General features: G+C 47.1%; 1 protein-coding gene across 1 annotated transcript; it reads left to right on the forward strand.

Annotated features, from left to right (window-relative positions):
* Positions 1-6,167: 6,167 nt before the first annotated feature.
* Positions 6,168-17,930, forward strand: REELD1 (reeler domain containing 1). Its single transcript, XM_030450884.1, has 7 exons — positions 6,168-6,387; positions 6,629-6,851; positions 8,415-8,572; positions 9,521-9,800; positions 10,405-10,468; positions 12,583-13,228; positions 17,749-17,930. Exons 1-7 carry the CDS (start codon positions 6,168-6,170, stop codon positions 17,928-17,930), a joined length of 1,773 nt encoding a protein of 590 aa, XP_030306744.1.
* Positions 17,931-20,250: the final 2,320 nt, after the last annotated feature.

Below are 20,250 nucleotides of genomic sequence, written 5' to 3' on the forward strand. Positions count from 1 at the left end.
AGTGTGACAGAATAGCTACCCAGAGCCCTTCTGGGAATGACTTGCTCATTAAGTCCTAAGGCTCTTACCCAGCTCCAAAAATCAGCTGTGCCCCTCAGCTGCACGTTTTGGCTGTGTTGTTCATGGTAGTCAAGGAAGCATGAAAGTGTCTGCAAAGTGACAGCTTCCAGACATTTGGCTGGTGGTACCAAAGCAGTGCCTGATTTTTAATATGCCAACCCATGGCCATGCCAGCTCCAGCCTCATGTTGGTCTGGAAATCAAACATTGTGGAGCCAGCAGCTTCAAAGTCTCAGGTTCCTGTGCCAAACTGGTTTCCAAGACTGACAAATCAAACAGGGAGAGGCTCTTCCTGAGCTGCTGTATCCATCTTGACCAAGGGACCCTTTGACATTTAGGAGTCAGTGACCCACTCAACAGCTTTTGTATGGCCTGTGCATACCCCTGGCATAGCTTTCAGCCCTGCTTTGGGCTGCAGGACACCCCTGGCAGCTCATCATAACAGCAGAGCTTGTGGGCAGCTCCCACACAGCACCATGATTGCACCACCTGCCTGGCCTTGCCTTTATCTAACAGCAGCAGTTAAGTTCTCATGAGAAAGAAGGTTGTTTTCTTGGAAGCAAATTATAAAATAGCTCAAGCTATTCAAGCTATTTTCCCCATGGAAAAATCCAACAGGGCTCAGTCCTATGCTATATGACTGTGGTGTGCACAGCTTCTGAAGGGATGTACAATTTACCTGCTCTCTGTATTCCTCATCTTACTCTATATTATTAAAGCAGTCATTAAGCTATTTGTTGCTGGGTCTTTCTTACTGAGATCCAGAAAGAGCCCTGTACCATGTCTCTCTCTCTGTCCTCAGCCTCTAGTGCAGACCATCGCCCAGGTTACAGTAGTTACCACTTAAAATAAAGGGTTTGGGGTGTTTTTTTAGGCTGAATTTGCAAGTGAAAGAGGCTCATGTTGTATGTTGCATGTGTGTCAGTTCATTCTCAGCAGTAACATTTGAATCCACTGTCTCACTTCAGTAAGTGGGATAGAATAGCAAGAATAGTTAACTGGATAGAAATGGAAATATCCTGACAGTACCTCTGCCAACCTTCTGCCTAATTAGATGTCAGAGAAATGTCCTCTTCTCCCCAGTGTCCCCAAACACAGAGCCACATACATGCACAGGCCTGCCCTGGGATCCCAGTTCGTGGGCATGATTCTCCCTGTTTTTACTGCTCTCCTACTGTGGGTTTTTAATTGCTTCTCTTGCAGCTCTTTGTTTTAAAGATGATCTGAAATTTTCTAAAATAGGACAGTGCTGCGAGCTTTGGTTGGTTTAATGATCAGTTCCTTGTGATCTGGACTCAAGTCACTATTCCCACCTTCAGTTTCTTTAGTTGATCAACCTGCCCACTATTCTCTAACTTTGTTCACAGGACCCAGGTGGCCCAGCTGACCAGGAAGGAATTCTGTCTCGTTATAAACCTTATTCTCTTGCAGTAGAAAAGTATTTCTCAACTTGTCAATGCAAAAGCAGCCAGCTTGCTCTTCAATGTCAGGTCTGGATTGCTTATATAATACATACCTGTATTATATACTGATCTTCACTGTGCCTGCTCCATGCCTGCTGTCCTTGTTGTGTCCTGATGGTGTGGAGATGGAGAAGCAATCTGCAAAGAGAAAGTTTCTGTATCAAAGAGCCTGGGATGTTACTGTGTTTTTAATCCTCTGTGCTTCGTCAATGAAACTTCAAGCTATGTGTTTTACAGTCTATCTTAATTATCAAGCTATTACAGAGCACACACACTTTTCCCTGGTGCTATTTTAAAATCCCAGCTGCGTATTTTCTTTTCTTCTAGAAAACTGCTACACAAATGCTGCTGATAAAACAATAGGCAGGTTGTAAGTTGTCTCCTATCCCCTTCTCCTTGCCAGCTTCCTACTAACAAGGAAATTTATGACAGGAAAAAGAAACCTCTCAGTGGTGACAGCAATGCCACGTGCTCCTCTTGTGTCTGTCTGGGCCCCATCACCAGAGTGATATGAAGAGCCTGGCTGAGCTCAAGTGACTCGAGCAGGTCAAGGCTCTGGCCAGAGAAGGCTGAGGCAATGCTGTCCCGGTGGGTGACGCAACCAGAGGCTATGGAGAGGCTGTATTTCTTACTGGAAACATCTGCCTGTCACTTGGCATTTCAACATGCAGTTTGAGGCTGCTGGTAGGTCTTGTGTCACAGTAATGACTGTGACAAGCTTTTTCTCTCTCAAAGGAGGAGATGGCTGTGACACTTGGTTTGAGTGTAGTTTTGAAGCCACAGAGTTCCTCCTTTTGAGAGCAGACAGCGAGGATGCACTCTGCATGAGGATGAATTTCAGATCATCCCAGCAATTAGCATGGAGTTAACCAGGCAGCACGGGGCAGCTCTGCACAGAGGTGCTGCCAGACCTGTGTGCAGCCCTTCCTTGACAGCATGTCCTGCCTTGCCCAGAGACTGCCCCAGCTTTGGCAGCAAGCAGAGCCAGGACAGCACTGTGGGACATCCTGTGCTCTTACAGGTGGGTTGGGTCAGGTCTGGATCTCACCCATTTGAAGCTCTTCTCCACAGAGCTGGAGCACCTGGCACCTCTGTTTCAGGGTCTTCATTCTGCTGCTTTTCCCCCCTTTTGCAGGTGGAGACCAGCAGAGAAATGGTCCTCTCTGAAGGCAGCATAATGAAATGAGCTCAATGCATGGCAGCAGATGCAAAGACCATTCCATGCTGTAACACCACGCTGGGATGCGAAGACCTGCACATACCTGGAATACTTGTTTTCAGACCTGGTTACTGTGTCAGAATGACTGCAATGTAGTTGGCATTTCCCCTGCAGACTGTCAGAGGTCTGGAGCTCCTGCTTTGTTATGCTGGAATTATAAGCAAGAGCTGGTTTAATTTAGGAATAAGTAAGGAAAATCCATAAGGTGTCAGGAAAGGATGGGATAAACACAGTGTAAAGGTACTCTGCTTTGTATATAAAGTATGGGCCACTGGAAACTGGAACAGAAGCAATAATGCAAACTCTGCTTCAACCAACAAAAGAAAAGAATAAGAATTGCACTTTTATCTTGAAATTCAGTGACTCTCAAATGCAGAGGAAGCAGGCTGCTGAGACCCTGGTACCACCAGTTCCCATGTTTTCAAATCAGTCAAAAAAAAGAGAGCTGGGCTGCCAGCAGCAGTGTCTCAGCACCAGACCAGCATCTTGTTTCACTTCTGAAGGACAAGGCTGTAGAGCAGGGCAGGCTGATGAGAACACCACTAATAAGTGGGGTGTCTGCAAGACTGCATCCAGTTTTTGGAGGGCATCCCAGACAGGGGTCACCATGGTGCCCCAGTACACTGGTCAGACAGAAGGAAGATAAATACAGGCACTGCAGGAGCTGCAGAAACAAAACACAGTAGTGTCACCTACATGTTGGTGCAACTCTTATAGTCATGGGACAGGACAGAGCTTTGTGGTGTCCTGCAAAGAGAGCAGCCTAAACACCAGCATAAAGTCATTCAGCCATCAGCCACACTTCTAGTGGAGGAAAAGGAGGACTAAAGAGCTCTTTTGGCCCCCCTACACACCCATCTTTAATAGATTTCCTGCACCACAGGGCCAAATCCCTTCCTGGTGGCCCTAGGACATCTGATGCATCTTATTAAGTCTCTGCTAGCTGAAGGAAAGCCAGCCAGCTGATGGGGCTGTTATTCTGTTCCACCAGCCTTGCTTGGGGCCCTAACCTGCCAGCAGTTTATTCAGCATCTCCTGATGGCATCTCTAATTATGATGAGAGATTGGACCCTAATTTCCCTCTGTTGTGAGCAAGGAGCCATTCAGCAGGGAGCAGGGAGAGCCTGGTGACAGGGAGTGGCCAGGGCTGACTGAGCGTCCTGATCACAGAGCAGTCTGCAGTGACAAGGTGGATCTGAGGAGGGGCTGGGAAGCCCAGGGACAGGAGCAGTCCCTGGCTGGGCACAGGGAACAAGCATAGCCTGGGCAAGGAGCAGGGACCTCAGCCTTGACATATATGCAGCTCCTGTGCTAGGGGACACATCTGTCAGCTGTTCAGATCCTGTGACAACTCTGGAGGGTTTGTGGGGTGTTGATGGCTCCTCCTAGCAGGGCTGGAGCATGGGACGCACCTTCCCAATCTCCCTAGCAGAATTCAGCTTTTACTATCACAATAACTCCCATGTGAGCACAGGAGATAGGCACCCTGGTAGGGGGTCAGGGCCTCAGGGGAGGTGATGTGGCTTTGTTTTGCAAAGTTTCAGCACAGAGGGGGAGAAGGGGGGTTTGGGGAGCAAAGCAGGAGTCTGATCCCTCTGCACCTCTGACCAGGAGTCCCAGAATGTCCCACACAAACCCCACTGCTTGCTGCTGCCCCCTCTAATAGTTGCCTTTGCTTTCGCTGCAGAAGCTTGGAGATGAAAAAAAAAAAAAAAAAAAAAAAGGGGTGGGGATGTGAAGAGAAAAACTAAGATGATTAAGGCAGGATTTGGGCAGAGTCAGAGAGCTGCTTGTAGGTGGTGGGTATTAGCAGTAACAGCTGCTGCGCTCCCCATTAGAGGAGGAAGGGAAGAAGGTTCCTGAAAGGATGGGACTGGGCAGGCTGGGAGGGCAGTGGTGGCAGCGAGCCCGGCAGAGGACGTGTCCTGAGGTAAGGCATGGCTGCCCCACGGGAACAGGGCCCTGTGCCTGGAGAATGAGGGGTGCAGGTGGGGTGGGAACAGTGGTATGGCCTGGGAAAGGACCAGGGGCACTTCCATGAGCTCCTGTGAGAAATCATCCTCAGCAAAGGAGGTTTGAGTGTGCCCAGGGAGGGGACTGATCCCATGAGGAGGAGGCATCCCACAGCTGGTCCTGCAGGGGATGGGGTATTGAGTGAAGGCTGCTGTGACCCCCAGAAGCATCTTCTGGCCCTTCACTGGGTTGGGTGGAATGATGCTCAGCCATGGAAGCATGAACTGCATCCCTCTGCTCCCTGCTTAGGGCTGGGCACAAGCTGTCCCATGCGTGTGGTGGGTTGTTAGCGTCAGCAGGGAAGTTTCAAGAGTGCTGGAGACAACAGTGTAAGCTGGACCTCAGCCTCTGGTTTCCTCTGGTTTGTTTAAATCTACTTATTAACTAAGCATAATGAAACCTAAGCCAGGAAAGGCTACATGCTGAAAAGATGATGTTAGAAAGTGCTGCATTAAAAGCAGGGCTACCTGCCTTATGAAATTCATTACACTAAGTATCGTGGGCTCTACCTTTACCTGCACTTTCTAAAGAACATTCTGAAGAGTCACAATCCCACAATACTCCAGCTAGTCTGGAAATGTTGTGCCAGCCACCAAAGCTGAGAGGTGATAAGACACAGCATGCCATACGTTAATCTTGAAGCATGCAAAGAAAAAAAAAAAAGATTGCTTGGATTGAAAACTGGAAATTAAGGAGAAATCTTGGCATTAGCCCAAACAGCTGCCCATTTATCTCAGGCTTGCAATGCTGACTTCAAGGTAGTATTTCCACAAGCTTGTTAGCAACAGCAAGCCCTGAATGAGAACAAGAAGCTGAAATGCTTCTGGGCAGCCAGGAACAGATCTGATGGTCACAAACAGCCCAGCACCTCCAAGCCACAATGCATGAGCTGTTAAAGGGTGCCTCATGCTTCTGCGAGGAGGGGGACACGTGTTGTCTCTGCAGGGAGATGGTGACAAGAGGCTCAGTTGCTGGGCACCAGCCCTGTAAGTGACAGGGGCTGCAGCAGTCCTGCTGGTCTAAGGGCAGATGTTCCCCCCATTGATCAGGCTGTACCTCTGGGGAATGGTGGGGGTGCTGAGGGGGATTGTGCAGAGCCTTCTCCTGCTAAATGTTACAAGACATTTTAGAGGAAATCTTCCCTGACCACTCCCTCCCTGGGTAGCTTCACAAGAAATGCATCCTTTTGAGGGGCCTTTCTCCTCCCAGCCTCAGCAATTTACTTCAAGTTGTTAAATGCTGTGTGTTACCAAAAGAGCTCCATGCTCCTCAGAGATCATTTATCCTCCTTCATTTAAAGGCTGTGGGAAGGGCAGCTCTGGAGCTCGGCTAATTCAAAGGTGCCAGGCAGGCTCCCAGGCTGCTGGAGCTGCTGCTTTGAAGTGAACCTGCCTGTTGTTTTACAGCTGTAGGATGGAGGAGGGCAGGAGAACTCAGACAGCCCTCATCAGCTGGGTGTGCACAACCCTGTGCTTGGTCTCCTACACGACTGCCTTCTCACACGGTGCCAGCCCTTCTGCCTGCACTGACATGATGCCCAAGCACCTGAGAGTGCAGCTGCACAGCCCCAGGAACATCTACGTCACTGTCCACACCAACATGTCCTTCTATTTCCCAGGTGACAAGGTTCCAGGTAAGGAACAGCTTACAGCAGGATGGGGCTGGGAAGAATGAAGCAAATTTAGTGTGCAGTTACATACTACAGAATTAAAGGTGATGTCTGACCTCCTGCAGTCAGCACATCCAAGACAGGTCATGAGGACAAAGATCTTGTCGTTGCCCAGGGTTTTCTTTTGGTTTCTGTGCTAGCATGGAAACAATTCACTCCATAACTATGAGACAAATCCCTCTGTGTCCCATGTTTTGTGTTGCAGTGACAGTGAGGAGCACCCGGGATTTTATGGGCTTTCTGCTTCAAGCTCGCAAAGTCTCTAATGACAAAATTGTTGGCACATTCATCTTCATTCCTCCTGGTTCCAAGCTGCTCACCTGTTCTGAAGATGGTGACACCGTGACCCACTCAGACAAGTCACTGAAGAGAAACCTGTCCTTTGTATGGAAAGCACCAGATCAACCCATTGGAGACATCAAGTTTTTGTAAGAATGAGCTGGCTTCTAACCAGAATTTGTGTCTTCTCAGTTAAAGGCTTGGCTTTATTTTTCCATTGTACCTGTCCAACAGATTGGACGTGTAGCTAAATACTTATCAAATGCTGCAGCAGTATCCCAGCTGGTACATAAATCACCATTTATATCTGCTATGTACTGCTGCTTTTTATTTACATGGTCAACATTTTCTCAGAACAAATACACTGGAAGATGACAGCCTAAGCAGTTAGGAAATAGAAGTAATAAGGCCTAAAGAGACTGATTACATTGTCTGTCCTTCTAAATAAGACAGCCCACAGGGCAGGATAATCTTGTACATAACTTCTTTTTAAAAAATAATTTAAAAACCAGTGTTTTTAAAACAAGCTAAATGTAACTAGAAGTAGTCACAGTAGGAAGAGAAAGTGAGCCCTCAGACAAAACTTGACATTCCTGGTCTGTACCAAAGCCACAGACAATCCAAGTATTTTGGTTCTGATTTGGGATGAAATGAAACACCTTCTAACTGTCTGTCTTAGAGGAAGCACAGTGACTTTGAATTTTGGAAGATATTAAATTGCTACATTTTAACTTTCCAAAACTGCTTAGAAGCTTCTTAGCCAGATCCTTGGCAGCTCCCCAAAACATAAGCATCCTGGTGAGTGCCATGGTTTGTATATTTCACTGAAATAAAAATATTGCTGCTTAGCATTTCCAATTTTGCCCATTGTTTTAGATCAGGAAATACTACTAAAACCACATAAAACTCAAGCAACCTAAGAAATCCAACCCAAACCAACAAAGTTTGTTCCTAACCACCTGCTCTGGTGCTTCTTTTGCCCTCTGGCTTTTGAATCTCCAAGCTGATTTCTGATAGCCTCTCCCTTTTCTCCCTATCACAGCATCTGGAAAAACTCCTTGTTAGGCTCAGAAATGTTCTGTAAGAGTCATGTGGCACAGGAAAAGCCAAGCTGGTTCCCCCTTAACTAATTCTCAGAGGCAGCTGAGCAATCTAAATTGAAATTCTCCCAAAATCTCCAGCTGAAATAAGGCTCTCTGAGTGAATAGTTAAAGCTTGGCCAATGCAGTTTTGGCACCTGACAAAAAGCAGAGGGTTAGAAGAGCTCAAATATCAGGGGATGAGAAGAGACTTTTTTTTCCCCTACCTATTCTGCTGTTTGTACAAGTAACATTGACTTGTTTTAATTAGTAAATACCACTGTTGTTTCCCTGCCTACGGAAGATTGTAAGCAGAGCAAGTCCAAGTTTTCCAAATGTACTTCTGTCAACACAGTAGATATAATAGACTCTTTTTTTTTTCTTTTCATTTATGTTCCAAACATAGTTTTGTGGCTGATCTTAATTATGAGAGGCAATTCTTCCCCCTGTATCTTTCTGATGGAACCTGCTTCTATTCATAATATAAAATATGTGATGGGCCAATCCTTTAAAATACTTCTGTGTTGCTTTTGTCTTCAGATTAAACCAGTCCTTCTGATTAGTTAAACAGATGGATGCTTTATTATTAATGCTATAGAGGCAGTAAAATTTTGCCTAATTGTGTTTTAACAGCATCTCCATTGTCCAGTCATACTTTGTTTACTGGGCAAAGATTGAATCTGCTATTGTGGCTCAGCGAGGGCAAACTGAAGCACCTGGTGGCAGTGGCAAGAAACCTGACCCCATATCCCTGGCACCCTTGCAGAGAATGGCTGACCCCCACCCCACAGGTATGGTGAGCAAAACTTACAGGGTTCCTTACCTAACATTTCCCAGAGAGTAGTTTTATGGCTTGTTTCAGGCAAGCCTTGCACGCAAGTGAGCCAAAAAAGCTGGAGGGACCCATTTAACTCCTGGAGCCACTGGGGAGATGAGTGATGGCTGTGGAGAACTCTGAAGTGAGGGCATGGGTCAGCATTTGAGGTGATAGAGCCAGTTCTGAGGAGATACAGGAAGATAAACAGGATTGCCAGATCTTATGCTTTCAATGCAAACCTGAAAATAAAACACAGTTTATCTAAAACCTCAGCTCCTGAAGACAAGCAAATACAACTAGCAATGCTATATAAATAAAGAAAGGTAGATTTAGATTAGATATTAGGAATAAATTCTGCAGTGTAAGGGTGGTGAGACACTGGAATGGGTTGCCCATTCCAGTGCCCCATCCCTGGAACTGATCAAGGCCAGTATGGGGCTTTGAGCAACCTAGTCTAGTAGTAGGTGGTCCTGTCCATGCAGGGGAATTGGAACTAGATGATCTTTAAGGCCTCTTCCAACCCAAACTCTTCTATGATTCTAAAATTTGTCTCTAAATGTATGTTCAGATACATAATTAGTTGTATTTATGTGGTCTTTGGTGCAGTAAAATGCACCAGAAATTCACTTACATTCAAATCAGATGTGTTTCTCAGCATTTTTGGCATGGCACCAAGACCAAGTTTTAACTATTTTACCTGATGACAATTTAGGCAGCAGGCTTTACTGCTTTACTTTCCATCTGTGTTCCCACTTAACTTGAAAATTAAAAAGAAAAAAGTCACTATTATGACTCCCCCTGGCAAATGTTAGCACTGAGTGGGATTTGACATAAACAAACCAAGGACAATAAACTTTTGCATCTCTCTCTCCCTTCTTCTTGTTTTGTCTCCATGCTGGACAAGGTCACATCTCTCTCACAGCTGCCACTGCCCTCTCCCCGCACCCCCCCATGCCTTCCAGCACCACCAGCATCGTGGCAACCCCATCACCGGAGCCAGGTTTGGGTGTGGGGTTGGACACCCATCCCCTTGCTGAGCCCAAGCAGCTGGCACGGCCTTCCCGGGCTGCATCCCGCGGGAGCAGTGGGTCCAGCACCAGGGGGCTGGAACCTTCCCTCCCCACACGAGACCCAGGCACAGCAGACACCTCACCACGTTTCTTCTCCCTGGATGGAGCCTCCAGCCACAGCTCCTCTGATGGGTAAACCAGGCAGTGGGAAGAGCTCTTTTCTCCAGCTCTTCAGGGGAGGGACAATAGTACCAGTTTCTCCCTGGGTGAGCGAGGGTCCATGTAGGAAGGTGTCTGTGGCCTAGGGGGGGAGGGGAGAGGGTGTTTGCTTACTGAAATTTTGAGAAGTAACCCTTAAAACCCCAGGACTCCACTGCTCAGCCCAGCAGGGGACTGTGCAGGTGGCTGAAATATGTGATTAAAAACTGTAGACTGCTACAGCAATTTTCTAAAAGTGCATCCAAATATTCAATGAACTCAGCAGGCCCATTTCTTCATCTGCAGGGAAAAGGAAGAAAAGGTTCAAAGCGAGAAGGGTTCAGAAGTCTTAGAGGAGTTTGGGCTGCATGTGCTTTCATGCAGTATTTCATACTGAGGGTGAAAATGATAGGGACATGAAAAAATGACCAGGCATTAATAAAAATACAGCCTTGTACAGTCTGTGTTGGCTGCATGCATCCCAAGACTGCTCTAGTGAGTGGTAGGATTCTCCAGGGGTGTGGAGTCCAGGGATTCCCATGGGAGCCACAGTGACAAGTCTCAGTTCTTCACTCTGCCTCTCCTCTGTCTCTCTCAGAGCAGGAGGCACTGCCAGTGCTGCTACCCCTCACCTGTGTCTGATGTGCCAAGGAGACAGGCAGGTAAGCAGCAGGGATGGGGAGGATGTCATCTCTGAAGACAGAAAGTTCTAAGAGAGTATGAGCCTCTCTGCTGCATCACAGCTCCAAGCAGCCCATGTACATCTCAGAAGTGACTCAATCTACACTGAGATTATTAAGAGGTTGAATATTATACTTTAGCTGGTAATTGGTTTTAATTTGGGGGGAGTTTTTTTGTTTTCCTTTTGAGCCTGCTGCCTAGGTTTTAAAGACTTGTGCTGTAAAACTCATCTAAAATAATTTTCCTTATGTAGACACAACTACAGGCTTCTGGATGCTATTGGTCTGGGAATGTGTGCTTTATTCCTGCAGAAGGCTGATATGTTCCTTCCCAGAGGTGCTGGATAGGCAGCACCCATGACATTCACCAGAGGTCAAAGACTTCATCTCTCCAGGGGATGGACAAGGAAGCTGTGTGCCTACCGAAGGCAGCTCAGAAGCCTGGATGGACAGGAAAGGCAGAGCAGTAGTGGTGGTGTAATGGTGGGATTAGTCACAGGGGTGGGGTCATGAAGCATAGGATGAGGCAGGAATATTTAGGAAGGAGTGGAGGAGTGAACAAGTAAAGGAGAGATGTGTAACATCAGTACCTGGCATAGCCATGGAGAGAAGTGGAGAAATGGGAGAAGATGGTAATCAAAAGAAGAGTTATTGCACAAGGCAAGATCAGAGGAGCATAACAAAATAACAATGATGAGAAATTAGGCAAGAAAGAGGTACAAAAACAAGAGAGAAATGAGGTGAGATAGAGCAAGTATTTGCAAGGCAGTTCCATTTACTATGCCAGAGTCCCAAATTCTGTAGTATATCCCTACAGTATGGTGTTTGTATTTTGAGGGAAGGTGATCCATACACTTGCAATCCTAACTTTGCCAGCCAACTCCTTTACAGTTTGCAGCTCAGCCACTGGAAGTCTCTTATTTACTACTGCATTTTACTAGCACCTACAGAAGCGGTCTCCTTCCACAAAAGATGTTCTGATCCTCCCCTCCTTGGATTCACAGCTTGCCAGGGCTCCTACCTCAGCTTTGTGCTCCTGTCACAGTCTTCCCAGCAAGCTTGAGAAATTGCTAATGACAGCAGAGGGTGAGAGTTTCTCTGGTGTAATTAATGGATGTGTGAAAAAGCCTGCTGGGCTGGACAGGCTGGAGAGGTGCCAGATACTGAGGGTCAGATCCAAATTTCAGTGGAGCCAAAGAAAAAACTGCAGTATATTTCTCTGGTTTTGGATGGGGGCTCAGGTGCACAGTGGGAATGGAATAATTCAGTGGGGGCCTCCTAAACTTCACAATTGTTTCACAGTTAGTCTTGGATGTTATCTGCAGCAGAGCTTGAGCTGCAGAACTGGCATGGCATGGCATGGCATGGCATGGATGGATAAAATAAGGTGTGTGGCACCAGGCAAAGACCCTAAGAACAGAATCATACAAGAACAGCCATTCCCACTAAAATGGGTGGTTAAGCACCACTGAGAGGCAGATGGTCTCGAACTGGCTGTGTAGACTGAGAAAGCAAGACAGGCTTTGGGGAGGGTCCACAGGTTGTACGTGACTGCCCAAAACTGCTGATGCCAAAAGCCATACCCACAGCCTCAGAAGGGCAGTACCAAATCCCAGTGGGCCTGGTGTGACCCTGAGCATGAAGCTTGGCCAGGAAAATCATACCTGTCCTTTCAGCATGACCCTGGCATCAGTGAATATGGAAATAATTTGGTGGGTTTTGTTGTGTGATAACAATGCCTGTAAAAAATACCACCATCAACACAGAAGCTGCAGACCTGTACTTAGCCAAAGTAGTGCCCTTCCCCTCTGCCTGAGCACTTCACCTCTGCTCCTTCAACCCACTCTGCCTTGCCCCCCTCACTGCCTCCCAGTTCCTCATCCCTCCCTTGGCAATGGACAGAGTGGGGTTGAATCTGCCTCATTTTCTAAAAGCTACTGTGTAAACAGAAGATGGAGCAGGGCTACTCCAAGGCCAGGGGGACACCTGGGTGTCAGAAACACCAAGCTGAACTGTACTGCAACATCAGCAGTGAGAATCTCATCAGCCTCACTTTCTCTTCCCTCACTGTGCATCTTGTGTGTTTGCTTCCAAAGGGCAATACTGAAAGTGGGGCTGTCTTGAAAGCCTCCCCAGCTGTGACAGCCCCTCCTTCTGCCCCACACGTTCACACTCACCTGGGTGACACCACTGTGACAACAGCCTGGCTTGGCGATGCAGATGCTGCCGGCAACTTGTCTTCAGCTTCAAGGCAAATGGCTGAAAGAAAGCTGGCACCCCAGCCAGAGGAGGGGGACAACAGGGGAGAGGAGGAGGAGAAGAAGGAGGAGGAGGAGGCAGTGGTGGGGGGAAATACCCTGCCATGGGTGACCAGACCAGCTCCCAAATCTGCTGTTCCTGAGAAGGTGGAAGACCCCGGCAGAGGGACCCGACTCCTGGCAGCCCAACTTGGGATCCTTCTGGTCTGCACGGCTGCCCTGGGCCTGGCACTAGCAGCTGCCATCCGGTGCCTCTGTGCCCAGCAGTGCCACAGGCAGACAGAGGTCTCCTTCAGCCAGCCCGACCCCGGCCTCATCACCCTCAGGGACAATGGGGAGGTGAGGCACTTCCGCAAGATCCGGGAGAACAGCTTTGTGCTGGTGCAAGCTGAGTACAACTGGGTCAGCCCCTCAAGCAGTGGGAAGAAGACAATCATCTGCACATCTGCAGTGCCAAAAGCAGCCCCAGAGCAGCTGGGTGTGGGTGAGAGCAGCCCCGGGAGCCCACCGTGGATTATAGGAAGTGGTGGGGTAGTTCCTCTGTGTGCTGACACGTAGGTGAACAAACACGAAGCAGCCATTTCAGACAGAGGTGTTAGTCAGAAGTATCTAAGCTACAGCTGCTAAGAAAATAGAAATTGATAGATTATCCCGTGTGTTACACTTACTGCAATTAATATTGTATATCTGCTCATTAGCTGTCACTGCAGCCATGACAGACGCTTCCTCTGTTGCCTTAAGGGTGCAGCCAAAAATAGAATTGCTCCCTCTGTGCTGTGATACTGTCTCTTGTTTAACCTCAGCAAAAGTTTCCAGTGCTACATTTCTTTCTAGGAACGAGAAAGCACTGCTATAAAACCAACCATTCTCATTCAGTTTACAGGTTTGATTCCGTGCACTTGGTATCTCTCAGATGACAAAGTATTTGCCGGTAGATTTTAAGTTCCAATCTGAAAATAAAAAGCAATAACTCGTTAGTGGAGAACATTGATCCAAGGAACACTGAATTGATCTGTGTGAATAAAACACAGAGTGGCGGACACCAGCTTTTGGGGGAGAAACATGCCTCCTCATCAGGTGCAAATGGAAGAAAAATCTTTCCTGTCCATTTGCACCTGATGGGGAAGCTTGTTGAAGCTTGGCAGCCAGCATTTACTTGGTCTTTTACCTCAAGTCAGCTCAGTAACACTCCGTGCAGAAGCACGCACTGAGAAGTACCCTTCCCAGGTCACTTTGGAGATGCCCAGCAAAGGCTGCCTGGAAAACAAACAACATCCTCTACTCTCAGCTTCTGCAAATTTCTCTCCAGCCGTGTGGTCTTCTGCAGGAGGCCCTTGGAAAACACAAAGGTCCTTGGACACTTTCTAAGAAGGAGAGGTGATGACAGCAAGGGTAAAGGTTTGTTTTACTGCAGCTTTGAAAGAGCCAGAAATAGTCCTGATATCGATCCTGTTGGGATGTACATTTTAGAGCCTTTTAGAGCAGGAGTCACCCTTTCTGGTTTTCTCTAGTGGAAGGGTTGAGATGGTCCTCAAGCTGTGTCATGGAGGATAGACTTAAAATTTAGTGCTTCATCTTATTTCACAGCCCACAGCAATCCCCACCCTGAGCTAAGCAAACACTGATGAGAGTCTGATGGCTCACAGAATCCTTGCTGATGACAACTTCCCCTTTTGCCAGGAGGGCCCTTTAGCCATCTCCAGCCAGCTGGCATCTTTGTGTTTGATAATCAGTCAAAGCTCTGCTCCCTGGTTCTCCCTTACCTTGCCAATGGCTTCAGAGGAGCCAGGCAAGACATAAATGAGTTCTCCTCTACAACCACCTGGAGCATGATGAGCACCTTCTATGAGCATTCAGAAAGAGCTGGTTTCTGACCATACTACTGTAGTGCAATAAGTGATGTGATGCTTTGTGCTATACATGTGGCCAGATTTCTGTCTGGTTAACTTCTAGGCCTAGTGAGCCTCAGGCAAAATGAATGGGTAAGGAAAGAAGTGTACTCATAAATGCAGCTGGTAGGGATAAGTCATTGCACTTTGAAGTGTGGCCTCACCAAGGCCCTTCCACTGCAGAGTAACAAAGGGCAGTGCTGTAATTGATAAGACATTTGGTTTAGGAGTCAAAAGGATGCTTGGTGAATGGTTCTCTGTTCAGTAAGTCAAGCTTAAGCATTACCTACTAGGAATTCTATAGGTTTTTAAGCACAAGTCTAGACACTTACAATGGCATTCCTCTCCTCTGTTATGTGCTTTAGAAAGAATACGTATTTCTGTAACCCAGTGGAGCTGAACTCTGTAGTGACTAAAGCAGACTGCATTCAAGTCATTGTTAATGCAGCCAAAAATCCTAATTAACTGAGAAAATAGGTCAACAAACTCTTAAATATTTAAAGAACTATCACATATTATTTTAAAAAGTTTCTTATGATGGCATAGCTGTTTATGAATAAATTACAAAAACCTATGGCCTCTTCCACTATCTTCCTAGGTTTAATGTCACCAGATTGGTATAGCCTTAAAACCAAAAGCCTTCCTCTCCCCAGCACTTTCACCATGACCCAACACCTCTTCTTGCCAAGCTGACCAGAGCAAATGAAGACCTTTGTGGAGATGTTTGATTAGGGAAGCAGCACTTCAGCACCACTCTGTCTTCTGCCAAACTCTGCCTTTTGTTAAATTTATGCAGCTCTAGTATTATTAGTAGTAAAACCAGTAATGGTGAGCTCTGAGGGACATGGTTCCTTTCAATTAGTAATGAGCTTTGCTACTTTGCAGACTTGGCTGAGACCTAAAGTGCTTGTGCTTTTTTTCTTGACTTCTGAATGATGTTTCGTTTATTGTAGTTGCCATCACAAGACGATGAAGATTTTATTTCTTCTTAAGGCTATTAAAAACATGAGCACTGATTAATTTATTAAAAGGCAAACCATTCAAACACCCTCATTCTTAAGTGACTTGCCTTGTATGGAAATCCATCTGTGCTTATGTTTAGAACAGATTTAGGAGAAAAAAAAGACTGCATTAGAAAAAAAAAAAGGTGCAAACCATTCTAATATTTACTAGAGGGACAAGTAAAAGCCTTGACTTGTTTCCTTGTCTAGGTGCATGACTGCCTTGGTCACAGACATTCTGCTGGGACTGTGGGTCCCCAGTTCCTCCAGCACAGGTCAGCCTGCAGCCATCTGTGCCCCGCATTATGTTGCCATCCCTCAGCAAAGTGACATGGCTTTGGGTCAGAATTACTGAGCAAAGGCACAGAAAGCATCTCACATTTAGCTCTAATGCACACTGATCCTGACTGTGTCTCCCCACCAGGCAAACAGGCATCAAACACAGTTTTGGCAGTCAAAAAACTCCAGTGGCTTAAATTGATGCCATTATGATGCTTGAGATATCTAAAAGACATGCTGGTTCATCACAGCCTTGCAAAATCATTTTCCCATCTCGTGTCACTGTGATTCCTGCTTTTGCTCAGCTCCACAAAAAGGTAAATCACTGCCCCTAAACCATCAGTCCTGCATGCTGAGCATATAACACCACTGCTGATTCTTACTGCTTTTCCATGGTACCTGCAACTAGTTTGGTTTTGTCCCTCATCAAGCCCTCCTGTAAGCCCCCTCTGCTTTGGAGAAGATGACTCATGTAATATTGCATCTGCTCGATTAAAGTTGTCCATCTCAACTGCACTTAGCAGAGGATGGCAGCCCTCCAGTATGTCCCACTAACTGTAAGGATGTGAGATTGCATTGAGCAGCACAGATATCCCAAAGTTTGGTTAAGTCACCACAGACATTTCCCACACTGGTTGAATTGTTGCTAGTAAGCAAAATAGACCAATTTTACACTGATTTTGTCAGCTCCAAAACGTGTGACGAGATTCACAGGAGAATCCACAGGGCCCCTAGGCCCAGCTCTGGGGATCAGCAGGGGTGTGCAAGCTCAGGCTGTCAGCAGAGGCAGTGCTCTCCCCAGAGCAGAGCAGGGGGAGGCCACAGGTATTACAAAGATCTGGATGGGAGGCTTGGCCCACCCTTTTGGCAAAGTTTCTGCAGGATCTTAAGACTACAAAAAACAAGGGAGGCAAAGCAGCAAGGCCAGCATCCCAGAGAGTATAACATTCAGCACATCCCCCAGCAAACTGAGCACAGGGAGGTGACACCTGTGCTGCCTTGCTGAGGGGTGGGCATTCATCCTCTCCCTCCCCCCTGAGGGCCTGCCCCTGCTTCAGCCAGCATGTTGGCAGAACTGCAGATGCACATGTTATTTTTAAATTTTCAGTAACATAGAAATGCCTATAAGAAGATGTGGAGATGCTTTAACACTTCCAGCAACACTCAGCTGCAAAAAGACAGCTGCTTACCAGCAAAAACCAATGACAGTTCAGCAACCTGGCCTGCCCAGCTGGTGAACATCAGAACAGCCCCCTCACTACTTCTGGTAAGCCAGACCCCCTCCACTGCCCCTGCCATGGTCTCAAGACTCAAAGCCACCTGAAAGCCATGGCAGCTACGCCCTGCAAGGGTCCCTTCCTTTTCTTGCCAGGCACCACATCACCTGCAAGAGGGCAGAGAAGCACCCGAGGAGTCAAGGCTGCCCTCAGATCAGAGCTGCTCAGGGATCTGTCCTGGCTCCCTCCCACCACTGGATCATTCCCCTTTCTTGGGTCTCACTGTAGCAGCCCTCTTCCCTCACTAGCACGTGTGTGACTCTCAATAAAGCATTTTGTTATATGATGTATGAAGGCTCGTGTCTTGAGCCACATTTTACTGTATATTTAAGTGGATGTTTGGCTGATTTACTGCTGTTCTAGAGAACGTCTCCCTTCCCGAGGAGGGCAGGCCTGTTATGGATACATCAGCTCTGACTAATGATTATTAGTACATCCCAAGGTTATGTACCACAATCAAATAACATGTAGGAGGGAAGAGAGACTCCAGCTTACTTGGCTAAGGACAAAGATCACAGATAGTCTCTTTGAATCTTCAGACTGCAATATCCATTACAGATTGCCACCTTCTACAGTCAAAGGATAATTTGCTGTTGAGACTGCGTGTTGCTATTTCACGGGCGAGTCAAAGATCAGCCCCCTGCCTTCCAGCGGATGCTGATGGGCGTTTGGAAGCGGCGGTCAGGTACCAAGGACACGGGGCTGCTGGTGGAGCAGGAAAGGCAGGGGAGGCGACTTAGTGATCTGCATTATGCAAACACGGGGGCCAAAGTGGAAAAACATTTAACCCAGTCAAGCAAAGTGCCAGGAGTAACTCCCAGCGCCTCATGCAGCCCAAACTCTACACGTCAGACAAGGGAACCGTCACCTCCTGCTCCAGCACCCTCCGGTGCAGGCTGAGCCACCCCGCCGCGGGTTTCGGCGGGGGCTGAGGATCCAGGGACTGACAGGTGAACGGCTCCACAGGAGCAGCGCAGCCTCTCCGCCCCCGGCTCCCGCTCCCTCTCCGCACCCCCAGTGCCATCCAACAACACCGGCGCGGATCGGCGCTGCCCCGCGCCGCCGCCTGAGGGCAGCCTTGCCCCGGACATGGAGCCCGTCCCGGCCCCGCCGCAGCCGTGCAGCGGACACGGCTCCCGCTACGGGCCCCCATATCCATCCCCGGACACAGCCCCGCAGCCGCCCTCTGCTCCCCCCTCTGCTTGGGGGTTCGGACCGGGCGCCGCCATCTTCTGAGGGGATCGACACGGAGCAGCGCAGGCGGGACCTGGGCTCCGGCTTCAGAGCACCAAGGGCCGGAGCGGAGTCCCGGAGTTAGGATGGCGGTGAAGGAGCGCGGTCTTACCCAAGCTTCTGTGAAGACTTTGGAGGATTCCGTCATTTTGGTCAGGGAAGCGGCCGAGCCCTCTTGGTCAACACCGGCAATTCCCGCCAGGCTGCAGGTGAGGCCGCGCTGGAAACTCCCCGTGAAAGCGAAGGATGCGGATACAGCAGCATAGGCTCAAATGTCCGGATTCCTAAAAGCCAAGAACCAACACTCACCACCAGCTTACCATCATTTTTTGAGATGCAAACCAAAAAAGGGGAAAAAATTAAGGCCCAAGACAACCATCAGTCCAAATTTACCACTTCAAGTCAAAGGACTCATTTGACTTTTGCCTTTTAAAGGACAATATCATGATTTTCAAGCAGTGATATGCAGAAGAGATGAAGAGCACACGTGGCGATCTGCATGATTTATTTGGCAAAGCCTATTAGTTCCTTCTGGAGCAAATTAATAATAATTCTCATCTGTTTGTCAGGGGGAATTTAATGTAGGCTAAAAAGTCATTGAGAGTTCGCTGCAGATGGAAGTCAGTTCAAAACAACAAAAAAGATGAATTCAAGAAAAAAGCTTAATAAAGACTTCTTTAAATGAAAACCACTCAAGGCTTGACTGTTAATCAAAAGAACGATACTTACCTTACTCAGCATCATTGAAACCAGAATCTGGCAGCACATTTTAAAAAGGAACCCTTTTTTCTTCTTTACAGTCATAATTTATAACAGCTGAATATTGACTATAAATACTCATCTACTTCTGCTAATGTATTGTGCTTCTGGGATTGTTCAGAGAAAACATTTTGTTACTAAGACAATAAACTCCTAAACTGGGGCTTCTAAAAAAAATTTCAAGCACATTCCAGGCAGCAGCTATTCAAAGACTACCAATATGCCACCTTAACACACTAGATTTTGTTTTTTCTAATATTGAAAAACACTGATTTCTCATGAAATTTATTTTTTAAACATTGAAAGCTGCTGCTTGCAATACACTGGAGCATATTTATATGAATACTGAAGCTAAAAATTCAAATGGGATGAATCAAGAGTTTGCTGTTGAAAGCAGAGAGCTAGAAAAGCAAAATACATTCTTAAATAGATGTAAAATATTAAATTATAGACCACAAAAAATAATGGCTTAATATATATACTGTTACACACAGATGTTTTTCTATGTGTAATATGCACCTTACTTAAAAAACAAAAAAAAAGCTACCTCGATCATCAAAAAAACCTGGTACCAGCAAGATTTGAGTTTTTTTGTTTTTTAAGCAACATCCTGACAGATACTATGAGGTTGTTTGGGAACAGCAATATGTGGTAGTACAGCTACACAGAGCTCTTCCTGCCCTTTACAATCAGAGAGGTTACACACATTAGGATTGTGCATGGTGAACAGGTCCTCCTGGATCAGGAGCAGGGTGAACATCAGCCCGTGGTGCTTGTACCCTGTTCCCCTGGCTCACACAAAACCTCACCTATCACAGCACGGTGATGCTTTTACATTTGGTGGGGCCAGAAAGAGAGGAGTTTGTGGGCAGAGGGTGAAAAATCCCCAGGGCAGTACTGCTCCCACGGTTCTGGTGTGGGGAAAAGATCCACACGTGGTGATCACAGGCAGCAAGGCTGAGCAGATCCAGGCTCCAGCATTAACACTCTGTGAGCTGCATCAGTATTAACTGGCTGAAATTGTGTCATCCTCTTATTTTTAGTACACAATTATCCCTCTGGGATATA

The sequence above is a fragment of the Calypte anna genome, chromosome 4B (assembly GCF_003957555.1).
Source record: "Calypte anna isolate BGI_N300 chromosome 4B, bCalAnn1_v1.p, whole genome shotgun sequence".
In the NCBI taxonomy this organism is placed as follows: domain Eukaryota; kingdom Metazoa; phylum Chordata; class Aves; order Apodiformes; family Trochilidae; genus Calypte; species Calypte anna.